This window comes from Anabas testudineus, chromosome 1, assembly GCF_900324465.2.
Source record: "Anabas testudineus chromosome 1, fAnaTes1.2, whole genome shotgun sequence".
Lineage (NCBI taxonomy): Eukaryota > Metazoa > Chordata > Actinopteri > Anabantiformes > Anabantidae > Anabas > Anabas testudineus.
In genome coordinates this window covers 15949508-15976886 of record NC_046610.1, presented here as the reverse complement: position 1 = coordinate 15976886, position 27379 = coordinate 15949508, and the positions used below count along the sequence as shown (strand labels likewise).

General features: G+C 41.9%; 1 protein-coding gene across 1 annotated transcript; it reads right to left on the bottom strand.

Annotated features, from left to right (window-relative positions):
* Positions 1-1270: 1270 nt before the first annotated feature.
* On the bottom strand, positions 1271-26929 carry si:ch211-214c7.4 (flocculation protein FLO11). The gene is made up of 8 exons (XM_026359659.1): positions 26418-26929; positions 13012-13684; positions 12800-12893; positions 7427-7608; positions 6344-7075; positions 4406-6241; positions 2103-2403; positions 1271-1814 (listed from the first exon to the last, which is right to left on the bottom strand). Exons 2-8 carry the CDS (start codon positions 13583-13585, stop codon positions 1271-1273), a joined length of 4263 nt encoding a protein of 1420 aa, XP_026215444.1. The 5' UTR covers positions 13586-13684; positions 26418-26929.
* Positions 26930-27379: the final 450 nt, after the last annotated feature.

The following is a 27379-nucleotide window of genomic DNA, read 5'->3' as shown; positions in this document are numbered from 1 at the left end:
CAGCGGTGTAGGATGACGAGTGTGAGGTAAGAGAGGAGCCGAGTTTCACGGTGGTGTTGTGTTGTCTTCTTGAATTTCTGTAGCGCTTAGATGAGACTCTGGTAGATTTAAAATTTCGTGCCCTGGGTGTAGACTCTCAGGCAGGAAAAATAAAGTAATTTAAAGCCAATTTTAAAAGAGCATGGATAAATTCTGGATATCATTGCAATATACCGTTACCACGCAAATATAAAAATGTTTACCAAGTTATATGTAACTACTTAAATTAGTGTTAATATGTAGCTAGAGTCAGAAGTTAAAGCTTTTTATATATATATATATATATATATATATATATATATATATATATATATATATATATATATATATATATATATATATATATATATATATATATATATATATATATATATATGTAATGTAGTATATATGTATATATATATATATATGGAGAAAGGGCTTTAACTAAAGCAGCATCTATGAAGATCCCAATTACCTGAAACAATTAATGACTTCAGTATTTCTACTGAGTAAATCTCTAAGTGAATATAGTCCTCAACGTTCTGTGTCCAAACACTGAGCTTAGGTAAGCAGTACCTGAGAGGTTTAATTCAGGCCGAGACTGTCTCTTTACCTTTTTTGCATCAATAAACAGCATATGTGCCGTTTAACTGTAGCACCACCATACAATAGTATGTGTGTGTGTTGTCTGTGCTTGTTTGTAACAGTACAGTTAGGAATCCCTATCTCAGTTAAATGAATCTTTCTCAGTGGTTCGTAAAATATTAGTCTTCGAGGTCTTATAACACGTTTCATCTCTTTGTAGGTTGTGAATAGTTCAACTAATGAGTGATTATTCCTTCTTCTGCAGCATTTGAATATTTTTACAAGTTTTAACAGGTAAAGACCTCATTATGCAGCAGAAATTCATTTTTCCTCTTCCTACATTTGAAAGATATTATTGGTTGTAAGCCAATAATCTACAGCACCATAAGCGAGTCAATTTTAACGATTTCACTGATCCATCCACTACAAAGCTAATTTTCCTTCAGTCACCCACTAAGTGGCCTAGTTACCGTATGAATCTCTGTCTGGTTCAATTTTACCACATTGAATAAGATATTTGGGCTGAGCAAAGTGTGTACAGCTGTTTTTTTAAGTATCAATTTGCTTATTTATGTGTATATTAGTAGTTCAGTAAATGTGGGCTGTTCTGCATACAGATGGTGTCTGAATTTTCATTAGTATGTGTGTATAAATCAAACATCTGTCAGTGGTGTGTCTCCAACTCTACCACTGTCCACTCCCCCTGTGGTGAGTTCCCAGTGGCCTCTGGGGAGAAACTACTAACAGATGTCACAGTGGCAGAGGGAGGAGTGAGTGGAGGCAGAAGGCTGGGCCATAGGCTGCTCTCCAGGGGGCTCAGTGTGCCTCCTGCCCCCCCTGGCAGCAGCAGGAGGGAGGAGCAGCCATCTCCGTTCAACAGCAGAGTCTGATTGATCAACTGCTGGACTATGTCCACTTTCTTACCCCAGTCCAGGTCCAGGGGTGGAGGTCGTTCTGGAGACTCAGGAGGACAGGGGGAGGAGTCATCTTCATCCTGGGAGGGGTTGTTTGGTGTCTGAGGGGAGTCGGGGTGGGGAAGGGGTGTCTCAGTGTACCGTGAAGTATCTTGAGGTTTGTCTTCATCTGACATCACAGTTTTACAGTCGTCACCCATCTCTTGACTGGATGTCTCTTTCTTGGGCTCTTTTTTCCTTTTAGGAGTGTTCAGCTCGTTTACTTCCTCTTCTTCACCTTCAGCCTCCTCTTCACTGCTCTCCAGAGCTTCATAGATGGTGCAGAGGCCAGAGGAAGGTGACAGCAACACAGTCTGACCTTTGTTAGACTCCTGTAACTCCTGTTGCCACTGCATGATTTGCTGTCTTTGCTTCAGCTCCTGTTGCTGCTGCTGTAGTTGCAGTTCAAGGTCTCTCCTCTGCTTGAGTTCCTCTTCTTTCTTTACTTTCTCCTCCTCGTCCCTTTTCTTCTGCTCAGCCTGCTCTCTCATCTTTCTCTCCTCCTCCTCTTTATTCCTCTTTATCTCCTCTTCAGCTTCCTCTTTCTTCTTTCTCTGCTCCTCTTCCTCCCTCCTCTTTCTCTCCTGCTCCGCCTCTTCCAGTGGTCTGCTCTGTGCCTCCCTGCGTTGCTGCAACTCCAGCAGCTGTCTCTGATGTTGCTCCAGCCTACGGAGCTGTGGACTCAGCGCCTTCTGCCCAAGACTCCTGGGTGGAAGGTCAGCACAGGTCAGCTTTGGTGCTGTAGCAGCAGCAGCAGCAGCACTGAGGGGTTTGACGATGTCGCAGTAGGTTCTGGGGTGTGCCGAGTGATCGCGGCGGTGAGGGTGCGGTAGTGCAGTGAAGCCTGTGTGTGAGAGGAAGCGGGAAGGAAGATTACAGTAGCGTGATGTTATAAAACAGGTCACAGGCAGCAGAACAGTGATAGCAGTGCAGTTTAAGTACAAGCAAGGAAGGGAGTGGAGGGCTTTAGAGCCTCATACTTGCATAAGAAAAAAGGTAAAAGCACTGTGAACCGAGCCCAAAGATCAGCCCAATAGCTTACAGCACTAAAGTGACCAGCAGTTATTATAAGTTTTATACTTGGAACAACTGTGCATGCTGCACAGCAGTGACAGATATAGTCAACGAAAGAATTCAGTGCAGTGTTTGTGTAACAGTGAAAACCAGAAAATGGTCCCAAACAGACTCATAGTAAGGTCTCTGGGGGTGGTGACTGGGGCAAAGGTAGAAAATTTTGCACAGAGAGCAACGGTGGTAACAAAGTGATTTTTCCTCCCCTTTGTGTAATATTTTAAAAGATGGAACCCAGAAAAGTTTGTGCAAAAAGAAAAAGAAAAAAAAAAAAAAAAAAAAAAAAGCAGCCAACTTCCTGTATATGCAATCACTATTAAATACGGTGAAACAACCACAGAAAAGCTTATTGCGAGCTTACATTGTCATCACCCATGAATGGAATTTATAGTTAGTCAACCAGTGATACATGCAAAAGCCCTCCATGCATTTACAGACATTCAGCATCACAAGAAAACTGATAATAGCTTGGCTTTAGAAGGAATCAATTTAACGCTAGATACTTCTAACCCAAGTACAATTCTAGAGCCAAGCTATTTGGCTGAACCTGGACAGACCAATCGAAAGTAATGAGATGAAAGTCATTGTGCAATAGTGACATGCATAAGCTCAATTAACAATACAGTGCAGCAAGAATGCTAAATAAGGCACAAGAAAAGAGCTACAACAGCAACACACCCACGGTGGACTGGAGTGAAATTAATGTAGCGGTAAAGTGAGCAGAGTTGTAGTCCTCCTTGGGGCTGGACAATGAGGTGTCAAACTTCTTCACTGCTTTAGATTCTGAAGTTTGATCCATGGACAAGGCGAGAAGGTCTGATAGTGTAGATCAGTTCATGGCAGATTCTCTCCAGGTATGTGGCCTCAGGCGACAGTCTTTGAGAACGAGTTACACCATTTCAGTTTTTAAAATAAAAGGCCATAACTTGTGTGTATGAATGAGCGAGTGTACCAAGAGTAGGCTGATGATGAGTGGATGGGTCTATAGTATAAGATGTCTAAAGCCACTGGTTAAAATAATACCAGTGGTTGATCCACAGACCTTAAATATGTCTTACACTCAAATACCAAGTGCCCATTTCAATAAAACTATACGGTGAGAGTACATCATGGTAAAAATCTAATCTTTATTCAAAGTTTTAAGGTTCATTACTCCAAAACATGGAGAAACAGGAAAAGCTGGGGTACAATTTAAAGTGCAATAAGACATGGGGAGTGATTGGGGACAATGACAATTGCCTGTATTGCAAGGAAAGAGAGTGAAATCAAACATGAATATACAATCAAAACTCATTTTTAATGATCAGCTTTGTTCAGTAAAAAGTATTAGGATAAATACACATGAAAAAAAGATTAAACAATTCATTCCACATTTCTTTTGTTATATTGAATTTTCTTGTTTTCCCCTTTTTAAGAGCTGCAAAATACAAAGTCAAATTCATGTCAGTTCAGGGCAACCACAAAATCTTGTGATAAATAAAACTGAAACCAAAACCCAGGCACGCTCACACTTTAGGAGTAAATAGTAGCTATTGCACATACAGGAATTTAAGCCATATACTCATTATGGAAATACTAAATAAGAGGGAAGAGCCACTGCAATCCTCTTTATTTCTTCCTTTTTCGCTCTCTGTTTTTCTTAATTGAATTTCGATTACATCCACCCCCAGAGATTTTAGGACAAACACTGACAAGAACTACAACTGTGAGATATTGTGGAGAGGCTGGAGCAGGGCCAGGGGAAGATGCTGTTAGGAAGATGTACTATACATTACCTGCAAAAAAGTTTTCAGTCTTTTCGCAGATAGCAGAATAGTAAGGAGGCTGGATGTCATCTGGGATTTCCTCTTGTTGCTGTGATGTGTTTAAAGTTGATGAAGGATCCAGGGCTTCGTCCGACGCTGGTGCTTCATCCCCAACATGCTCAGCTGATTCCGCTTCCTGCTTCCCACACTCGATGTAATGCTGTTCTGCAAGGCAAGGCAGTATGTGAGGCTGTGCAGTGAGACAGGGCTCCTTGGGCTCCTCAGGCAGCTCCTCAAGAGAGAAGATGCCAGGACTCTTGATGCAACTCTCCCCTGTGGACTGGGCATGGGAGTTTGAAGCTGTGGTCATGGTGTCAAAGCCGTAAGATGCCAACGAGGTAGCCGAAGGTGGGGTGGTATCTTCTCCTGCACCACACTCCATGTCCTCCTCAGCCTCCTCTCCTTCTTCAACAGTGGACAGGCAGCGTTGGGTGGGAGGCTGGCTGTCAAAGATGATGTTGTTCACTGCTGAGCTCTCTGAGCAATCGTCCAACTGAGCTTCTCCCTCTGTATCGCTGGCCTCATCTTCAGTAACTGAAGATGAAGAGGGGTTGGAAATAGGGGCAGTTGAAGGGCCTCCCCTGACTTCATCAGCAGGCAGGGTCTTTGGCTCTGCCTCCTCCTCTCCCTGCCCATCACCCCTCTCCAAGCACATGCCCAAGTTCTGACTGACCAGGTCAGGCTGGGAAGAAGGCACTGAGCCTTCTGCATCTTGAGGCTGGAACTTCTCAACTCGATTATAGTCACCAAGCTCCTCAGGTGTGCTGGTATCACTGCTCAGGGTGCTTGACAGAGACATTCCTGGGGCAGAGAGGTGAGCAGGGGCCAAGGTTTGCATTGGGACTGGGCTGGGCTGATCCAAATAAATATGGTCTAAATTCTGCAGCTTATCCTCGCAAGAGGAATGATCTTGATTTTCAGAAAAGCAAGGAGCAGAGCCCAGTTCTAGCCAGGCTTGGGCTTGGGCTGGGGTCTGTGTTGGAGTCTCAGAATCTGCTTGCCAGGGGTCTGCCAAAGGACTTGCTGCAACTGCACCTGCCATCTGTTCAGGCTGGGAGATGTGCTCAAGAACCTGCTGCGGCTGATGAAGTTCTGCCCAGGGATCAGCAAAAGGGTTTGGCTGGTCCCACTGAGCAGCTGGGGCAGCGGGCAGCAAAGGAGGGGGAGGTGGAGGCTGGGCCACCCTGTTCAAGTTGTCCAGCCTTTCATCCTCTGCAAAGTCATCTTCATCTGCATTGCCATAGCTCTCCAGCCCACTCTCTGTCACCCCCTCACTAGCCATTTCCACATCATCATCCTCCTCCTCTTCTTCCACATCATTGTCATGCCTGGGTCTCTGTGGCTCATCTGTCTGCTCTGAGCCCACATCCATATCACACACCCGATCATTGTCATCGTCATCATCTTCCTCCTCATCAAAGTCATTAACTGGTATGTCAGGAACCTTCTCAAAGTCAGGTGAACCTGCTGAGGCTCCTTCCATATCAATAGCTCCTTTGAGACTGCCATCTCCCAGATCATCCATGCTCTCTGTGCCCTCCAAGACCCCGGGGGCGCTTAATTCAGAGGCACCCTGCTGGCTGCCACTCACATCTTCAGAGTCCAGCTCAGAGAGCAAGGCACCACCGGCTCGCCAAACAGATCCACTTACTAGACCAGCTGACCCGGGACGAGACTCCTCTGTTGGTTGTGTGGTACCACTCATTTCAGATACAGACACAAGCTGGCTTCCTTCCCTCTCCTCCTCATCCTCCTCTTCATTTAGATTGGTTGGAGAAGATATTGGAGGGCTGGCATTTGCTGCTGCTGGGAGGGATATAGATGTAGGCAGGGTTAGGTCGGTTGACAAGTAAACAGGCTCCTTGGATAGGTTTGGAGGAGAGGCAACAGGTGGTAATGTTTGCTCACCTGGGGAAGGCATCTGCTCCTGCACCATCTGTAAAGGAGCACTGCTTTCTAGCTGCTCTTGGGGAGGAGATGTGTGTGGTAAGGCATCCCTGACAGGGCTTTGTGAAGGAGAGCTAGCAGATACTTGATTTTGCACAGACTCTTGAGGTCCCACCTCCTGAGCCAAGACTGGGGGAGAGATCTCTTCTGTTGTAGAGGCAGCAAGGACAGGCTCTTGTGATAAAGACACAGTTGCCTCTGCTTGCGTTTCTACTAGCACAGTTCCTGCTGAGGCCACTTCTACTGTTGTGCCAGCTGCGGCAACTTCTACTGTTGTGCCAGCTGCACTTGGCGCTTCTACGGCAGGAATGGTAGCATTTGAATCCCCTGCCTTTTTGATGGCAGTGAAAGGCGGAACAGCCTGGGTTGGTTTGGTTCCACGTTTTGCCTGAGAGGTGCCACTACTTGCAGGTTTGTTGGCTGGTGAGGAAGGTGGGGTTCGTCCAAGGGGTGGTTTATTCAGGGCAGGGAACTTAAGAGCAGCTGCAGGTTTCTTTGTGGGAGGTTTTGCAGGCGCAGGAGTTTTGGACTGCGACACCTTGGGGTCTGTTGACTTGGTTGTTGCAGACCATTTGGGGGCAGAGTTCAGCCTTACAGTGGCCGCAGGTTTAGAGGGCTCAGGTTTTTTGGGTGCAGCTGATGTAGTTGTTGCAGATTTCTTAGTCAAAGCAGCAGAAGGTGGTCGACTGACATCTGGTGCAAAGAAAAAACAATAAATACCAGTTATACCAACCTGACAGTCAATAAGTAAAAATTATCTTTGGTATATTTTAGCTTAGATGGGCCATTATCACAATATGCATTTAGTTCACAGTTCAGATAGACATTAAACGTTTAAACAAATATATGAAGGGGTTTTCAGATATTGTTGGTCCTAAATTCGAGCTTTTCTTAATTTAGCCATGCCGTTATACGCGTGTATACATCCACTACAGAGTCGCACTGAACACATTATTCAGCATGTTCCTGTGTCAATGTGAGGTAAATACTGCTGCAGGGTACATTTTCGGTCTGCTGGTCACAACAATGAATATAGCCTCTGACCTTTCTTTGCAGCAGCAGCAGTTTTGGGAGGCTGTGTTGCTGTGGTCCTTCCAGTAGAGGTTGCTGTGGTAACTCTAGAAGCAGTGGTTTTAGCAGTTGCAGTGGTGGAGGGCTTAGTTGTTGCTGTAGTGGGCCTGGATGTGGTGGCTACAGGTCGAGATGTTGAGGGAACTGTAGCGGGTCTGTAGGCAGAGAAGAAAAGACATGCTTTGGTGGCACACTGAAAATTTTAAATGCAAAAGCATGCTGGCAATGTGGTTACAAACATGGTGTTCCACCTTTAAATGTGTTTGCAATTATAAAATAAATTACACGTCCCAATGTAAACCACAACAATTTCAACAACTGGAACCCATTAACACAGCACCATCCATCTATTGCCAAACATCCTTCCATGAATTAAGTGCAAGGATTAATGAGAAGTGAGAAAAAGGGAGATTGATGGGGAACGGCAAGCTTGAGCAGGGAAGAATGACAAAGACAATATGTAACCCTGGTAGGAGAATGGTGTACTAATTAATGGTAAGTGGAAAAAAGAGGGCAGGATACAAGTGAGGTAAAAGGGAAAGATGATAACAGAACAGAGGGAGAATAAAATTCAATAAGAGCAAATAAATATGGTTAAAGAGGAGGAAATGGAGATAATAGCCAACAAGACATACAGCAGGTGGGGGAGGAAGGAAGGAAGGAAAGGATCACTCCAAGAGTAGCTGCAACAAGCAGCAAACTGCTTTATTCATTACTGACTGTTCACTGGGTTATGTAAATATTTGCCAACACTGTGTCTCACAAATGGCAGTGTAAATCCAAATGTTTCTACAACAAAACCAGCCCGAACTTACAACATTCTTCCCTCATGGCCCATCAGGTTCATGTCAGACTAGGGCTGGGCACTACAGGTGAAATTATTTTGGAGGCAATTCAATCAATTTTTAAATTCTGGGGATACTAAAACATTATTGCGTATCATGTGTTCCAGGAATAAAAACTACTGTGGGATACTACTACTACTACTACTACTACTACTACTACTACTACTACTACACAGTGATGGGGACATAAAGATCCAAAATGAAAGTGTTGTAGCAGTCGACTGAAATATCATTAAAATGAGAAGCAGTAAATGCTTCATTATGCTAGCATGTCCTTGGCTCTATGAAATCTTTAGTCAATTTAAATGCCAGGCCCAAGAATGACATTGTCTGTAGGTTAGCCACTGCAGCTGTGCACTGCAGCACAGAGTCAGTTGTTAGCTACATGCGGTACTTCGACTCATTACTACACATGAGCACTCTAAACAATTTGTATCATGCCTGTTTCTAATAACGGTTGCACAATTGCCTCGTTTAAGACTCCTATTACAACGTTACCAATTACAGAAATCTCCGGTTTGCCTTCTGGCCTTCGTCAGTTCATCTTTACGTCATCTACCCTATCAGCAGACAAAGACGCACTGACTTTGATGGCTTTCAGTGAAGTAGCATGCCTACACGCAGATGCCGCTCCCACAATACAATAACCATTACAATGACCATTTGTTTCTCAGAGATGCACAGACAGACTCATAGCTAAGGGATACTGTAATTGGCTGCGATCAGACAGAAGATTCAAATGGTCATCTTGAATGTACAGTGCACCCAAACAATAATGAAGAGAAGAAACAGAGTAGAAAAGATAAGGGAAGACTATAAACAGTGAGACACACAGGTCTGACCCTTTAAAAGAAAAAGGCAAACTGAAGCAGGGAGTGGTATGAAAAGGTGCATTAATTAAGGTTGCTTGCATATGTAATGTAGTAAGCAAAATGTGAATTGACATGACCACTCAATTATAGCAGAGTCGAGACAGACAATATTGAGTGAAGTACTTGAAGTTATCTTAATGAAGACAAGTAAGGGATGGGGATAAAAAGGGCATGGGGAGTTCACAGACACAGTATAACCCGAGATAACCCTTACCCCCTTGTTTCATGATGAGTCATAGCTCAAAGAGGTAGAAAACCCATGCCTTTACTTGTGGAGAGTACCGGTGGCTTTTTGTTCTTTTAATGTTTATTAGTATGGATTACCCTCCCTGCCAACGGGGCTGACATCAATTCAAATCAGTCAGAGAGGATCAGAGCCACTAGACATCCATGTACGGGTCATGTAATGGCCAACTCGAGGCCTTCCAGTTAATATTCACAAATGTTTGACACATGCAAAACAACACACCCGTGATATTAAGATACTGAGCAGCTGCAACATTGGTTTGGCCAAAAACCAAGAGATTTTTTTTGAAGCCACACCCACTCCATTTTCCTTCCTCCCTCTAAAAAAAAAAAAAAAAAAAAAAACACAGCTGGGAGACCAGACTCTCTTGGCATACCTGCTCCTGTAGATTAAATTATTTTGTTTTAATCAAAGGAAAAAAGGAAGCTTGGCCAGGAGGTACACTTTATCCTCAATGCAGTAAACCTATCCTACAAATAAAATGCAGTCCAAGTACACATTCTTTCACTCTGGCCTCCCTTCAGACAATAAGGTGGAGGCCTGAATCAGCTCAGTAGAGAGTTTAGATGAAGTGCTGCATCCTACCAAATAGCAGAGCAGACAGTGCTGTTATGAGGTCCTGTGTGCCTGCTGTCACTCTGATCTGTGTCATGGGTGTTTTCTGTTAAAACAGTAATCCTGCTCCCTGCCAAGACTGTCGCCAAGAAATAGTTTCATCCCCAATGGAATAACATAAGAAATGGAAAGATAGACTGCGTGAAAGACGAACCATTTTGCAATAGTCTTGTAGCAATTTTGACCGATTCTGTATCACAGCCCAGTTTTTAAAACCAAGCTACATTTTGTTTGTAGCTCAGTTCTGTCCAGTCCCAATTGTGACCATTTGAATATTAATCATCATCTTATAGATGGTTCCATTGACCGTTACACAACTACATGCTGAATTTGACAGTCTCTGCATGCAGCTCAATAATAAATGCATTAGAACAGAAGATATAATTTAGCTGTAAGGAAGGCTTGGGGAGATCCTGGCCAAATGCCCAGCAATGAACATGCACAGAAGGCAGGAAAGAGGGATGAAGGGGAAGATGAGGGAGATTGAAAAAAAGGGGGTGGTGTGTGCAAAGACACACTGCTCAGTCTGTGTCGAGGACATATCATTGGAGTAGAGCAGGTACTAGATTTTACATTTGGCTTTGATCAGTTATCAAGCAGTCTCACCAGCTGCAGGAAAGAGGCATTTGTTTGTTGTTCAGACATATTTTATGTCAACATATCTCAAATCTCAACACACAGCTTAAAAAGCCCTGCCTTTTCTATGAAATCCTATCAAATATTATCCCACTATCCCTTAGCACAAATCTCATTTCCAGGAGCTTATAGTCAAACAGTCACGATATCTAATTTGACCTTCATAAATTAAACTCTAGTGGAAGTTTTAAAAAAAAAAGAAGAAAAGCTCAATATGCTGTCATTTCTCCCACTGGGCCAATTAACATCAATACTTCATGAGGGGTTAGTTTTCCATTGGCCACAGGCAGTGTGTTCCACTACAATTTCACGGGTCTGTTGTTCACGTTCCCCTTACCTTAAATTAGCCCTTATTGTCCATTCAGTTTACAACAGCGGGTCTGTGAGATTTACCTCCAGATATTCAACTTACGTGACAGTTGGGGCAACAAAGACTGCTGTAGTCTCAGCAACACGAGGAACAACAAGGAAGTGTTAGTATTTAAAAATTAAAAGGAAGAGGCGATGAAGCTATCGTGTTACAACTAAATAATCTCATTGGTACTTTGCCAAATCCTTTAATGCCACTGAATTCTATTGCATGAGTTACTATGGAAGGTTAGTGCTATTGTGCTTCGTGCCATGATTAGCACAAGTCACTGCCGGAGCTTGAACAAAGCCTGTTTGTGTTTGGCATGCTACTGTAATCAGACTCCTACATCTAAAATGCATCATCTAATTCATTCAAGGAAAGTACACACTTTTCCAAACACCTGTGCCCCCTCACACCAAGAACCACTCCTCACTTTGACCTCTATCACTCCTAAATAGTGCCACACTGTTAAACATTACATAGAAAAGATTATGGTCATTCTTGTTAAAGTCAACATACAAGGCAATCAAAATTCTTGTGATAACGGCAGAACTGACAAGTGAGAAGTGCTGAAGTGATTAGTTTGGTAAGTAATATGTCTGGCAAAAAAAAAAAAAAAAAAAAGACCTTGGAATCCTTGCATTTTATTTTCATTTTACATTTTTTTAACATGACCAAGCAATCTGTTGATTTACTGAGAAAATAATAATTTGTTAGTAATTCCCAATTATATTTTAATTGCTCAGTGCTCAGAATTTCCCTTTGTGCAAATATAATAACAGAAATAAAGCTGAAATATAGAAATTGGTGTTTGTTACAAACATTTCTATTTGTCTGTTCATTTAAAAGAATAGAATACCAATAGTCACACTACATTATTACTTTATTTATTAACATTAAATTAAAAGGCAATCTAATCAGGCCTCTCAGTACAGAATACTACATCCTGTGGAAACACTGAATTGGTGTACTATTGATATGATTTTGTAAACTTTGAAGGCAGATTCCTGAATAAAGGCAGACAAAGGACTATAGCATTAAACAAGTTCAAAATATGAACTTTGAACTATTCAACAAATGTTTCATAAAAAAGTGAACAGTTGATAATTATGTTTAACAACCTATTTAAAAAGGTATATTTTACCTGGATATGGTGAGTTTGAAAGTAAAAGGTGTTTTAATAACATACGCCTTCTAATTGTAAAGGCAGTAACAGGCAACACTGAAATTCTGCCAGATAACCTTTTGAGAGCAGCACTGAGCAACGTCTGTAGAACTAGATCTGCCACTGCCAATCCAAACCACTTGGCCTAGTATGAGAGGGATTATGATCCAAATCAATAGCTCTATGCCCTGGGGAGGTAGAGCTGGTATCTACTGGAGGTCTGTTTAAGACAAAGCAGTAGTTCTTCAGTATCGCTGTTTCTGTTAAGGCCCTCTGTCTCAGGTTATTTCTGCTAACATGAGTCACACTCTGAGCGAAACTTGACTCAATAACGGCCCAAAGACGACAATGGACATCGTTCTCTACTGCTCCGTTTCAGGGCATGAATATAAACAAAGTCACCCTCTCATCTAGTTTGTAAGGCGGTTACAAAGTTCAGATCTCAGGAGTAAAATGTGTAAAGGCTGATGGAAATTCAATGGAAAAAAGAAGGGCAGCAAATAAAATAAAGGGGTTTCCCCAACCACATAATGTTTTTCAAACACTGAGATGTACTGTCATTAGGTCTGTAAACACTTAAGCACCTGTTTACTGTTCGTGATAAGCATGCATACCTTGAGGTCTTGGAAACAGCCGCACCACCAACTTTTGTTGTGGTTGAAGTGCTGGGTTTTGGGGCAGTGGATGCCAATGGTCTGCTTGTAGTACCTTCAACAAAAAAACAAAACAAAAACAAAAACAGATGAGATTGCATACAAATCAGTTAAACAAAAGGAAGCAAAAACTGAAATGACAAACTGAGGGACCAAAACATTTCATCACTCACCGGTTTTGGGTCTAGCTACATTAACAGTCTCAGCTGCTGGTCTCTTCTTAGGAGTGCCATTCACTGTTGTTGGCTTGGTACCATTTGTTACTGTGGCAGCAGCAACAGAGGTAGTCCTGGTAGGTCCTACAGGCTTCTTGTCAGGCACTCTAGTTTGGTTCTTGACTGTGGTAGAAACAGCTGCCACACCCAAAGGTCTTTTAGGTACAGCTCCTGCTGCTGACGGTTTTGTTGTTGTTGTTTTCTTGACTGCAACTGCAGAAACATTGTTAGAGGATTTGACATCATTCCCCATGCGATGCGAGGCAGTGCCTGGTCGTGAGTTGGACCCCGAAGACCCTGTCGATTTAAACGTGGCCTGCGTTTTAGTCGCCACAGCTTTTGGTTTGACTTTGGAGTCCATTTCCACTGGCTTGCCATTGGCCTTTGGTACAGCTTCAGGTGCATCATTTGCAGCTTCTTCTGGTTGTGACGGGACTTGCTCTGTTATGTTGTCCTGTGATGACGGCTGCTCTGCTACGCCTGCAGCTTCAGTGGATTCTGTGGTTTCCATGGTAACCCCATCCGGTTTCATTCCCTCCTCCTGTAAATGTGGATGCTGATGTTGCAGCCGTCAATAAGGTACAGAGGGTCACGTGCTAAGAGAATGGCCAGCTGCTGTCACACTAACTTCCTGTAGAAAGTAAGAACAAAACAAAACAAGTATTAACAGGGATAACTTTAGATTATGTACTGATGTTTTTTGTTCTGCACACCTCTTCTTAAAAGCACAAATAAACCATAATCCACCACTCATGAAGTCATATTGCAAACATGTCACCGTCAGCCAAAGGAAATGCCATTTATGGTAAGGGGTGTCCATGGAATTCGGGAGAGTCTGGAAAAACAGGAAGTGAGCAGTGCAACAAGCCAACACTGCTTTTCTTAAACCAGTTACTTGCATCCATTCATTTTGAACCCAGAAATGACAATAAGGCATTATAACACATGTGGCACATAAATAATCTAAAAATCGCTATTAAAATACCACAGTAAAAGAACAGTGGCTTGTTTAAACTGCACATTCTATGAGCCAGAAAACAAAACTAAAAACCTGATGTCTTATGACTGAGCTCTGAACTTCCAGCGTCTTGAAATTTAAAGTGAACGGCTGTGGTTTGGGGAGAGTAAAGCTAAAAGGCTTCCCAATATCCTGACATGACACAGCCCATGGAGAATTTGGAGAGGGAGGAGGAAAACAAGCACCAAATGGCCCATTTGTCGGTCATCGTCTTCCTCTTGCTGAGTAGATGCAGATGGTAATCAAAGTAATCCCATGATGGCTTAAAGACATTTGTGTGCAGAAAGATCCATTAATGGACAGCACTAGTGAAAATGTTGACATTAATGGACAGTGTACGAAGGGTGAGAAACTGGATAAAAGTAATGTAGGGTACGATATTCCAATAGAGGATCATAGGTTTTGAACTTATTAACCTCAGTCCGGTTGTTCTCTTGGAGTGAAGTCTTCCCAGAATCATTATGTTCAATACCCTTGCCAAACCCTTGCCCAAACTCCAACTGCTAAGATCTGTAGTAAACTACTACACAGATGGTCTAACCAGTAGAAAACTGTATGGGCCAGAAAATAAGCTGTGCAAGAGATGGACTTAAAAGCAAACTCACAGACTGACGTGATAGAAAGTAGATCAAAGACTTAAGTAGGGGACAGTAATGGAACAGAAGAAAAGCTCCAGAAGGAAAGTGAAAGATTTATAAAAGTGAAAGGAGCACGGTGAATAATAGAATAGCACATGCAGATGTTGACAGTTTACAATTACTACAAAGTAAGACAGGTAGGGGTAATAAGATTGAACAAACCATCACAAAAAACAGGAAGGCAGCAGGTTCTGCTCTTTCAGCAAATACTAAGAAGGGCATGGCCACAGACTTTGTATTAAGTTATTAAAAACAACAATTAATTCCAGTGGACCCAGTGTTTCACAGATACGCAACTACTGACTTACAAAGACAGCGTAAAATTACTGTGAAGGAGTACAGTTTGCCTTCACAAAAGGTAAATGTAGTTACTTAAAATCATTCATTTTCATTACTAACTGACAAATTAGGATCAGGTCTTATTAGGAAACAGCACATGTTCTTGTTTAAAAGGTCAGGAAATCATTTTCTTACCAGGTACATATTAACATCCGAGTTAATGCAATACTATGGTGATTTGGTATGGTAAAAAGTTCTCTGGACGTCTTCACTCTTTGGTATTTATGTGCTGTAGGTAGGCTTAACAAAAACATAGATTCAGCAGTGGAAAACTCAATGTATAACTGGTCCATTTGCTGCAAATTCTGGAGCAACTTGTTTGGGCAGTTTAGTACTGATAGGCACTGAATACACAACTTCACACCTCCCCACACCTACACCCGTGTGTACAGCTATTGACATCCCCTAGCCCACCCATTAATTATCCTAACTACTTTTTCCTATAAAGTGTCATAGTACTGCTGTGGCCAATGTCAGTAGTCAATGGGTGAGAGGCAGGGCACACGCTGGACACCACCAATCCCTTAGGCTCTTGTATGAAATAATTAAGCTTAAGTTTTAGTACTCTCATGTAAAAATTACAAGGTGATCTCAGTGCTTGGTATTCAAAGTTTTTAAACATACTGCCTACCTCTGATATGTCCTGATGGGTTGAAATTCTGTAAAAACTATTTAGAATTAGGTCAAACTCACAGGAAGGGTTGTGGATCTTCATGCAAATAAACCCCACCCAGTTTATTCAGATATAAAAAAGCTGGTCCAACTAGCACAGCATACGTTTGCCAGTCCAGCTCCTAGTGCCAGGGGCTTAGACAGCAGCATGAATCACATTCCTCACGTGTTGACAGTCTGCTGTAACGTTAAGGCCTCATCTCTGTATAGCTGACATTATATGATGCAGCATACAACATAAGCAAGTAGAGATAAATCACTTTACAAAATTACAATGAAAGTGCTGTGTAATGATGGTCCTCGTTTTCATATCCATTAAGAAAGTCACACTTGACAGCATTAGACTCAGTCTTTGAGATTCAAGACATTGATAACTAGCTGAGAAAATGCTGGATCAGTGCTTCAGATTTTCCTCTTTGGAAAAGACTGTAAAACAATGACTGCAGCATTTTTAAAATGTCTGTCAGGTCAAGATAAACTGCCTCAAGGCTTTATGGGAAAAAATTATCTGGTATTCTGTCAGTCCATATTTGTATAACAAATCTTGGTTCACTGAAAATTTAAAACATCCCCAGGACTTAGCATCCCATGTTTTGTAGCAGCTACTCATAGCTAATATTACAATTAACTCTGGTACATCTGGTGACAATTGGTGTGTTGCAAGTATTGCAATAATGAAAATAAAGGGCTGAAAGCTGAAAAAACATTTGTCCCAAATGCTTTGTCAAAGCAGCAGAATAGTGTACATTTAAAAATGCAGCCATTGCTGTGTATGACTGTTAAAGGGAGTCAGTCTAGACAGAAAGACCTCAGTGGTCTTAGTGGCATTTACATTCCTTATCCAATAAAGAAATATGGCCTTATGTGTCATTAAATCTTACCCCTGACCTTTGTCTTGAAGTAGTTTAATTACATCTGTTGCACCCTATGTCTCAGTCTGTTGTTACACACATCCACATATTAGTAGTGGTGCCTCACAAAATAGGTCACTTTTAATACTGTGTCCAATACAAGCAGAGAGGGATTTAGCTGTGTCGAGAGCTTGGCAGGGGCCTGGAATGCATTGTACAGACTGCTGGAGGAGGTGGCTAAAGGGGGCTGTTGATACTGATGCTGGGGTTTAATGTCATCAGTAGATTTACCCCAGACTGCTGTCACAATGCTGCAATTATAAAAGACCAAACAGACAAACATTAAGAGTGTAACATATGGATTTTGTACTTAGATGCAAATGCAGTGAAGCACAATTAACATATTTCAGTCATTCAAGATAAAAAATTCCTTATGAGCTTCTATATCAAAAATTCTTTTTATTATTTAAGTAATTTTAAATAGAACAGTTTCTCATTTAGCTGCCGAGGAGTTCCTACTTTTTCCTCATCACACAAAAAAGTGGAATAAAAATAAATATTCTGGCTGTTGGGCTGCTACTTGCAAAAACTCTGTTCTAAATATTAACATGAAACTTTAAATTATACAGTTGTATAATATTTAGTTTCTACTTTAGGATTCTTGTCAATAGTGCATCTGCTCCAAGATGATTAGTGGTAGAAAGCGAAGCAGCTGTGGTATCCAGAGCACATCAGACCCATCCACATTCCAGCTCTGCCGACTTCCTCAAGACTCAGAACTACACAGTGACAGCTGGCTGTGTGTGTGTGTGTGTGTGTGTGTGTGTGTGTGTGTGTGTGTGTGTGTGTGTGTGTGTGTGTGTTCCTGTAAACGTGTGACCAAGCAGAAGGCAAAAGGTCACTGGGAAGCTATAGAATCAATGTGCACTGTGTGACAAATACTGTGTGTTAAGGATAGGAAAAAAAACTACTTGATGAAAATATTACTTGCACAAAGTTACATATAGAAATTTATGCTGTGCATTCTCTGAATAACACAGGCACACATTCTTCATCTCTACATTCTTACTAGAGCCACACCTTGAAACGTCTAAAATAAACTAAAACTGGCCTGTTAAACCTGACCAAGTTTACAGGTAGGAAGTGTTTGGCAGACAGGATCATGTTACCGTTTACAAATAACATTTTTTCATTTGTTCAGTTTTCCTCTGGTATGCATCTGAGGGAAAGTGAGATGACGTGCGCAGAAAGAACACGGTGTGTTTGGCCAGAGTGTGTAGCGAGTGTGTGTTTAAGCAACTGTAAGAACGAAACAAAAAGACAAACAAGGTTTAATAGCGCTTCAAAAAAGAAGGGGGTTTCCTAACTTCAAGCTCACTCTCAGTAAGACATGTAGGTCTACTTCCACCACCACATTTTATAGATGTAGTCTCCACTGAATCTGAAGGCAAATACATGTGGTAAGGTAAGTTGTTCCCAAGGATTGAGAGGCTCTGTGTTAAGAGGACTGCTGCAGCATCTGACCATACATGGTAGTAGTGCAGTTTCTGCAGCATCACCAAGTATTTAGTTAACATCCACACATTTTTGTATGGCAGTCAACGTGAGGACAGTCATTGACATAATGCATTCCCTAGCCCTCTACTGTCACGTAGGCTACGCTAATCTATTGTTTCAATGTTTTATTCACCAAATATACTGCCTTACCCCAACCATCACAACCAACTGCCTCACCCTAAACTTTACCCCTAACCAAAACCTAATTCCCCAAAATTGCTCTAATCGGGGGGACCTGCTAAAATGTCCTCATTTTGTAAAAATGTCCTCAGTCCAATGGTTAAAAATTCATGTGGGTCCTCACAACGATACACACACAGAGAGAGAGAAATTCAATCTGCTGTTGGAAGACGTACATCTCAAAGCAGGCTGACAACAGAGGCTGAGTGGAGCCATGTGACCACACAGATCAACACACCACACTGCTGAACAGTTCACTTCATCTCTGCACATCAACACTCCTACAAAAAGGGAATTTTTCAGTACAATTCCTCTATGGTTATGGGACTCTGGTCCCACATTAAAGCCGCAATGTAACTTACTGTCGACAATTCCACTGAAATATTACAAATAATGAGACAGCACTATCCACTGATCCCAGTACCTGTCAATATAGGGCCAGTGACCTGACCATACACTAGCATTAGTTAAAGACATTATCTTCAAGCTGTAGGCTATTTATAAGCAGGAATTGCAGAATGATCTAACAATATGATCCAAAGGGGACACTCCTCTCTTATTATCACCCCTTGTTATTTTCTTTTGTTTCATGTCTATCCATGTAGTGCATTGAACAGCAGTAATAATCATCAATGTGATGATAATCAATGAATAAAACAAAGCTCCAAGTCAAAGAATTGGCATCAAGGATTTTTAGTAATTCAGTTATGTGAGTTCCTCAAGGAATCTTTTAGACCTACCATCTACTCAGTAGTTCCCTGCTACTTTACATTGTGCCATTTGGTACATGCTTTTACACAAAGCAACTTACAAGTAAGGCCCACACACCATGAGCAACTCAGGGCTCAGTTTCTTGCCAGAGGACACACTGCTATGGGGAGAAGGAACCATCAACACTATAATTCACTATAATTAGTGGATGACTACTCTACATCCTGAGACACAACTCAGGTGTGTTTGATATTTTGGTCAACTCTGTCAACCTCTCTGGCCTCCTGTCACAGACAATGATGTTTTTTTATATTTTTTTTTATTTATTTATTTTTTATTCATTTATTTTACCTGAGCTTACTCCACCTGTTCTACTTCAGAAAACTTAAATTATTATTATTACCACCAAACACTTCAATTCAAGCTTAGGTTTTCTTGTCAGAGCATTAGTTCATATTGATCTTTTACTAATCTCACACAAAACCCTCAAAGATCTTTCAGAATTTTGCATTTCCACCAAAAGACATTCAAAGTCTCGTCTTTGTTTTGACCCAATTCTTCAGTGTATGCATTTATGGTGAACATGTGTAAATGTTATTACAGAAACCTACACTGTACATTTTAAATATCATTACTGATTTAGAACTGCACCTCATGTCATATGTGCATTATTTGCATATATTTACCCGACTAACAGAAATTATGCAAATGTTAATTATGATTTCAGAATTATCACTGGCTGAGACACAGGCCAACATTATAAAGTAAATATGAAAATGTTTGCTGTGCCAAGACAAAAACATGCATGCAAACAATGTGCTGTAACAACGATTGTTTTGTTGCGATATCACTAGAGGAACATTTTTAGGTCACACGATGCCAATTCATTTGGTTCCCGTTTCTGACTTCTATAGGATTGTACAGTGAACGCATTCATTCGATCTAAAAAACATAAAACATCACGTAGAGCCACATCTCTGAATAACAGGTTTCCTCTTCACACGGCATACAGAGGCCAAAGCAGAGAATGGTTACCAAAATGAATGGCAATCCATGTACTTTACTGTCTGAAGAAGCACATTAGCCCTCAATGATTGTTTAGCTTGGTTGGCTTCTCTTCATCTATACAGCAAGACAGCTATGGATAGCTGCATCACTATTCTCTATTCCCAAAAAGCTTTTGCACTGAGCAAATTTTTTACCCCAAGGATTCGTCTAAATTTGTCTAAAAATTAAAGTATGATATCAAAATATGATAGTTGTGTGACCAAACACACTAGTAGCCAGGAACATGATGCAAATGCTTCATTCTGACACATTTGACAATAATATTTCTATGCCTGCAAAATCTCTACAACACCGAGTTCTGCTGAATAATTTATTTACCACATTGTCAATCCATTCTTGAAACAAGTTTTCATAAACATAAGCACCTTTCATTAAGGGTAACAAATTCACTATTCCTAATTTACCACCACCATGCCCAATTGTGTGTGAGTTTACCACACGCACCACAATTTAATGACAAATCATTTAAATGTGTAAAGGAAAGGCACCTTGGGTGACATACACCTATATATTTTGATTATTACAACCTTAAAATTGTCATTTCTTTTAAAGTCAATCTGTGTATCATAAAGTAAAGATTAGTCCAGACCTTACAAACTGTAGCTTAGCAACATGTAAACCCAGACAAAGGGAAGGGATATGACTTATAACCATACATTCAATCTGATTAGTTTAGCAGAGCTTCAAAGGAGCTGAACGACATCATTTCCTGTTCACTCTGTCTGATAGATTAAAAATAAAACCAGTCTTATAGATGTTCCATGGGACGACACAGCCAATGCTTCTAGCAGAGAAGCAAAAACAAACCCTTTCACCAAGAGGGGTTGGGCTTGCTGTTAAGCATACAGCTTATTCTAATCAATTCCATACGGGACACTAACATGTGCTAAGTGACTGTAAGCTACTCAATAAGGCCATTAGGAGCAGGTGGTTAAGTGTGGCTACAAGTTAAATGGACTATGCCAGTTGGCCTTTAAGGGAGTGGCAGTGAAAAAGGGATGGGCTTGTGGCTACTAGCAGTGCAGTGGTCTGAAAGGCTGCAGGGAAATGGGTTACAGTCTGTTCTAGACTTGGCAGGGTTTTCAGAAGGCACAGAGCATGCCCTGCTGTGATCAGGACTGGAGGTCCAAACAACAATAATAACAACAACAACAACGACATTTTAAACATTTGCATGCATAACTGAGTACAACACTGTGTGAGTCCTATGAGGGGGAGAGTGGGCAGACAAACGCTATTGTTTGCACTATGCACCATGTAATGTCCTCCGGCATGATGCCTAAGGAAGTGGGGGTGGGTGTTGAGTGGATTAATTAATGCAACAATGTGGAAAAGCAGCTGGCATGGGTAAATCAAGCAAACATATCCAAGGGATATCGGACAGGATGCAGGGTGAAAGAGGGAAGGGTGTGCAACACCTACACAGAAGAAAAGTATATCACATGGACGCACTGAACGAAGTCATTACATAACAAACACCAAAATAAAGCATCTGATTCAGTTCACAAAAAAACAAACAAGTGGTGTCCAACCTGTTTCAGAGGACATGTGACAGAGGTAAAAAGAAGGGCTCCAGGAGGACAGCTGGAGACAGATGGAAAACAAAGGCAGAGAGGGAGCAATAGATGAATCCATGGCTATAAAACAGGTTTAGACCAGACATGAAGCAGTATAAAACTCATTAGTTTCCCAGTAAAGACATTTGTTTAATGTAACAACTTGTTCTTTTGCTGTAGCTTCTCTACTTTCAGCTGCAGGGGGCTGCAGAAGAAAAAAAAGAACCCTACCTCTAATCATCTGTAAAAAAGCATTGACATTTTTAGTAACCTTAAAAAATAAATAAATTAATTAATTAAGCAATTCTAGAGGAAATACAGCTGGCATCAACCTGTAAACACCACCCACTTGCTCCTCGCTTGCACACCAGCTGAGCGGGTATAGACACACTGGCAGATAATCAATAGAATGCTCAAGAGTAGTTACCATGCCTCTGACTAGGCAGGGTCACCAGAGGCTACTCGGGACACTGACCCCGACACCGCGCTTGCCTGCTTCTTTGACAGTCACTCCCCTAAAAATGTCCAATTACTGAACACGCAGGATTGAAAGAGGCAGAGCAAAGGATAATAATAAAATATGTCCAGCTTGCCCAATGCAAACACACACTGTTATAGTGGCTGTGTACTCCGATTCCCCTTAGGCAGACTTTGATCAATAACTGTCTGGATCAAAATATACACAACACTGCTTCAACAGAGACAGCTGCTACATATGGCAAATTGAACCAAGTTAAGTAAACATTGTACATTATGCCCCACTGCAATATGCCACCTTATTACTGTATACAGCTGCTAGGCACGCTTTCATCAGCTCCCACCTCATTACTTGCAAATGGGACACTATACAATGCTGCCATATGTGCCACTATACTCATTTACATGCCTCCTATAAATAATTTATTTTTAAAAGAACTAGACAGTAAAATATGGATGGCATTCAAGGCTACCAAAATGAACTAGAAGAATATAAAAAGTGCTGAATAACTCTTTCAATAATTATAGTGCACTGAGCCCAGCTTCACAGTACCAGACAGACTGTGTGCCTAAAAAAAAATGCAGCGCCAGCGTCCACCACTTTATCCTAATAGACAGGAGATTGCCAGCCTCTAAACCACACTGACGAGAGTTGGAGAACCGCACCATCTCATGTCCCACAGCTCAAGAGCCAAAAACAACACAGGAGATACACAACAAACCTGAATTTTGAATAATGAAAAACAGCTTCAGCCTGAACGTCCTCATAAATAGATGCAGCAGGGGAGGCTGGAGCTGGGATTGATATTTACACTGGTGTGGGAAAGAGACTGACACTGGTTGCAGGCTGTAAAAGCAGCTGACTTCCAAGCAGATGCAAATGCTCTGAGCTCTGTGAGGGTTGTGTTTACCATTCTGCTGCACTGCCACATAAAAAAAAAAAGTTTCAAATAAAAATGGAGGAGGATGTAAAAATACTAAAACCAATTATAAATCTAGCGTCTCAAACATAACTGTCCCCTTTTATTAGTACTATTATGGTAAAGTGAATAACCGTTTTGGATGTGATACTCAAGAAAACTAAGAATATGCAATGTTTTATAGAGCAAAAAATTGTTATATAAAATAATTAGAAAGTAATTTCAGCCCTGAAACATTTTTGTAATTTTAATAATTTTATTAAGCAAACACTGCATGGTTCCAGGCTCTTAAATGTGAAGACTGACCGTTTTATCATCTCATCATCATCATCAATAATAAGCAGTTGGAGCCTTGAACTAAAACATCAGACAGTTCCATGCTCGAGTTTTTATTGCTTGCATGCAGTAAAAAGGATGAATCTTTCCATGTATCAATTCAGATAATACTGCAATGACCTTTTTTTCTGCCTTTATCTTAAATTTGTTTTATTACCACTCAGATTCTGGCTTTAGAATTGCTATAAAAATACCAAATGTCTGACGCATGTTGAAAACAGAGTGTAATAGTAAGTACTTTCTGTTCTCACTGTGCAATCGTACCGAAGAACAAATTTTAAGATTTAACATCTACACCGGCCATCCAAAAAAAAGAAAGAAAATCACCACCCGGATTTAACAAAGCAAATAGGTACGAGCCTCCCATTAGTTAATTACTGCATGGATGATTTTTTTTTAGCGGGCAACAAGTTATTTAACATTGACTGATGCAGTCAGTAGCTTCTCATTTCTTAAACAAAAAGTCTAAAAGGCACATTCTTTCGTCGTGTAAAAGACATTAATCTGTTTGAGAGAAAGTCAAGCAAAGAAAACATCTAAGGAGATTACTGAAACTGCTAAAACTGGGTTAAGAACTGTCCAATAGAAGAAGCTTGTGTGACATGTCCCATGAGTCCAGATTTACCCTGTTCCAGAGTGATGAGTGCATCAGGGTAAGAAGAGGAGGCTGAAGTGATGAACACATCATGCCTAGTGCCTACTGTACGAGCCTGTGGGGGCAGTGCTATGATCTGGGCTTGCTGCAGTTGGTCAGGTCTAGGTTCAGCAATGTTATGTGCCCAAAGAATGAGGTCAGCCGACTACCTGAATATACTGAATGACCAGGTTATTCCATCAATGGATTTTTTCCTGCCCAAAAGGGACAGACACATTCCAAGATGACAATTTCAGGATTCATCGTGGCTCAAATAGTGAAAGAGTGATTCTGAGAAGTATGACACATCATTTTCGCACATGGATTTTCCACCACAGAGTCAAGACCTTAACCCTATTGAGAATGTGCTGGAGAAGACTTTGTGCAGTGGCCAGACTCTCACCAATCACGGGAATAAATGTTGTGACTTTGCAGAAGCTCATTGAATGCTAAAGGTGGTCCAACAAAATATTAGTGTGTGCTAAATAAACATCATATCAACCATAAGACAGATTAATCCTTCAGCACATCACACCATTTAAAATTTAGGCTGACAACAGCAGATGTCTGGTTTCTGTCACTGCCCAAACATTTACTGAGAATAAAACAAACAGGCTTGCAGGCCGACTAGTTGTCAAGTCAATAATGAAGCATTTCAGAACAGGTGTTTCACTCACTAAGGTCACAGGGAAGCAGCTTACATATGTTTCTTAATGTGTGTCCATCTATTGTCAACAGGAAGTCACAATACCACAAATGTAGCCGTGTCAACCATCTGCATTTGTCTCTCGTACCCTAAACAAACAGCAGCCCCCCCATTAGGCACGTCAGAGTCACAAGAATAGACTTTAAATTCACAAAGCAGAGCAACATACAGTAACCTATCCAATTCCTTGAATCTTATCAAGGCTAAACGAGTTACTGAAATGAGTTCTTCTGGTTCTAGGAGGATGAAAAGGAAACAGAGGTGTGGACAGGGTAAGGGGCTGTGTCTATAAAAACACAGGCTGTGTTGCAAGGCTGAATATGGGATGAAAGTCTCGCAAAAAAAGAGGAGCAAAAAACAAACAACAACAAAACAAACCTGAATTTTGAATAATGAAAAACTCCTGAGAACTGAATGTCCTTAAGCAGCAGGGGAGGCTGGAGCTGGGATTGATATTTACACTAGTGTGGGAAAGAGACCGACACCGATTGCAGGCTGTCAAAGCAGCTGAAAATAAAGATAATATATATAGAAACAATACCCTTTAAAAGGGTTAAAAGCACATTTTTAGATTGTTGTACCTACTTGACACAAGAAATAAAGCTAATCAACAAAAATCAAGGCTTACAAATAATATAAAAAAGCCAAATGGAAGTACCTGGATCCCCAGGATGGAAACAGGAGGGTGAGAAAGCCAGAGGGGTTTCTGCAGCAGCAGCATAGGGGTCTTTAGACGATGACACACACTTGTACGTGTCAAATACTGTGTTGAAGCCGAGGATAAAGTGACTGCTGCTACACCCAAACCCTGCCCACCACACCCTATGAGTGCAAAACATACCGATTATGTAATGCAGACTCGGAGCCAACACTGGATGATACACAGCATCCCTCTATCATTGAGATCTGCAGACGCTGCTGATAGTCTGGATTCCAGTGCACAAACCTTCTCCCATGTCAGTCTGACAAGATAATAAGATGATAAGATGTGTGCATGGATGTAAATATTAAAATAGAGATGATAGTTAGCCATCTAGTTAGCTGCAGTCTAAGAGCAAACTAGTTCCTAAGGTTTCAGCAGAGTGACTTCACCTGACCCCAAACAATGAGACCAGATGCAGTCATACCAACACAGAGCAGGACTTCAGGGTCTGATGTGGGTCTGAGACCTCCCGTGTGGTCCCACTACATATTTCAGCCCATTGTTTTAGGGGTTTTTGTTTTTTTTTTTTGCTGATTTGTGCCTCTTTGCCTCAAGTGGAGCTCAAACAGCTCCGTTTGTCTGTGGTGGAGCGAGGCCCGGCTCAGCCTCACAGAACAATAGCGGCGGCGGCGGCGGCGGCTCCTCGGCGAGGGGAGCACACTGAGCCAGGCGGTCACTGGAAGCCGAGACCACGACCTGAGAGCCGAGAGATGAGAGATGAGAGCCACAGCTCGACCAGAGACGGGTTTCTGCGGGCGATAAACCCGCCGTGCTAACTCACGGTACACATCCATCACCACCACCACCACCAGCTCCTCCACCACAGCGACGACTGGCTCCGAAACGCATGAGGCTCGGTTCATTTCAGACCCTCGGAGGAGACAGGGTGGGCCCGCAGGGACAGAAACACCGCGTTTCGAGGCACTTTGCGGATAAAACAGTACAAAGAAACCAGCAGAGAGTGAAGTTATTCAGCTCTAAATCTTCGGTGTCGTTACCTTTCAGCCGCCGACTCCCGGACAAACCAACCCTCCTCCTGCGGCTCCGGCACTGGGCTTCAATATGTCGACGGAGCCGTAAATCTGACCGGCGAGCGTCCCTCTCCACGTTTGAGCTGCGGGCTGCCTGCGGGCTGCCTCTCTCTCTCTCTCCTACATGAAGGATGCGTCCGGGCGGGGAGGAGGGGAGTGACCGAGGCGTCGGGCTGAGGACCCGAGGAGCGCGGAGCGACGTAAGATTAAATCCCGCGACTTGTCCAATCACACGCGCGACACGGCTGGTTATGCAAAACAGCAGTGACGTCAAGCTCAACCGTGCGCGTGCGTGTGCGTGTGCGTGCGTGTGTCCAGCACTCAGGTCCACAGCCAGGCACCAACCATGAGGCACCAACCCACACTTCAGTACAGCTGTGAGGGACCAGGTCTCAGCACCGCCTGGATGAAAGCTGCTCTGTCACTGTCTGATTGTCTGATCCAGTCATCAAGCTGCTGCTGCAGCACTCAAGCTCCTCTGATTCTCCTCGACTGACATCGAACATGTAGCTGAACAACATCATTATTTAGATTTCTTTGCAAAAGCCCAACCTTCAGGTTTGGCAGGTTTTACTTTGACTGTTGAATTTGTACAAATCAGCTGATTCATTTAAAGAGAAACAGTAGATCATTTATGGCAAAACTCTTTAGTTGCATCCTTTTCTAGTTGTACCTTTCACGAGGAAATCACTATTTAACCGGAAGCATTTTAATGTGCAATGAGGTTTCTAACATGTCCACTGTGAATAAATGAGATTCTCTCTCATGGAAGCAGAAATGCAAACTCAGTGACTGAATTCCCACAAATTCACAAGAAACGTTCAAGAGCTCAACACACACTCCTTCCCCCGTCTCGTCCACACTCCTGGTTTTTCTCTGCACTTAATTGAAATTTGAGACCCCGAGATGCACGACTAATATTCTTCCCC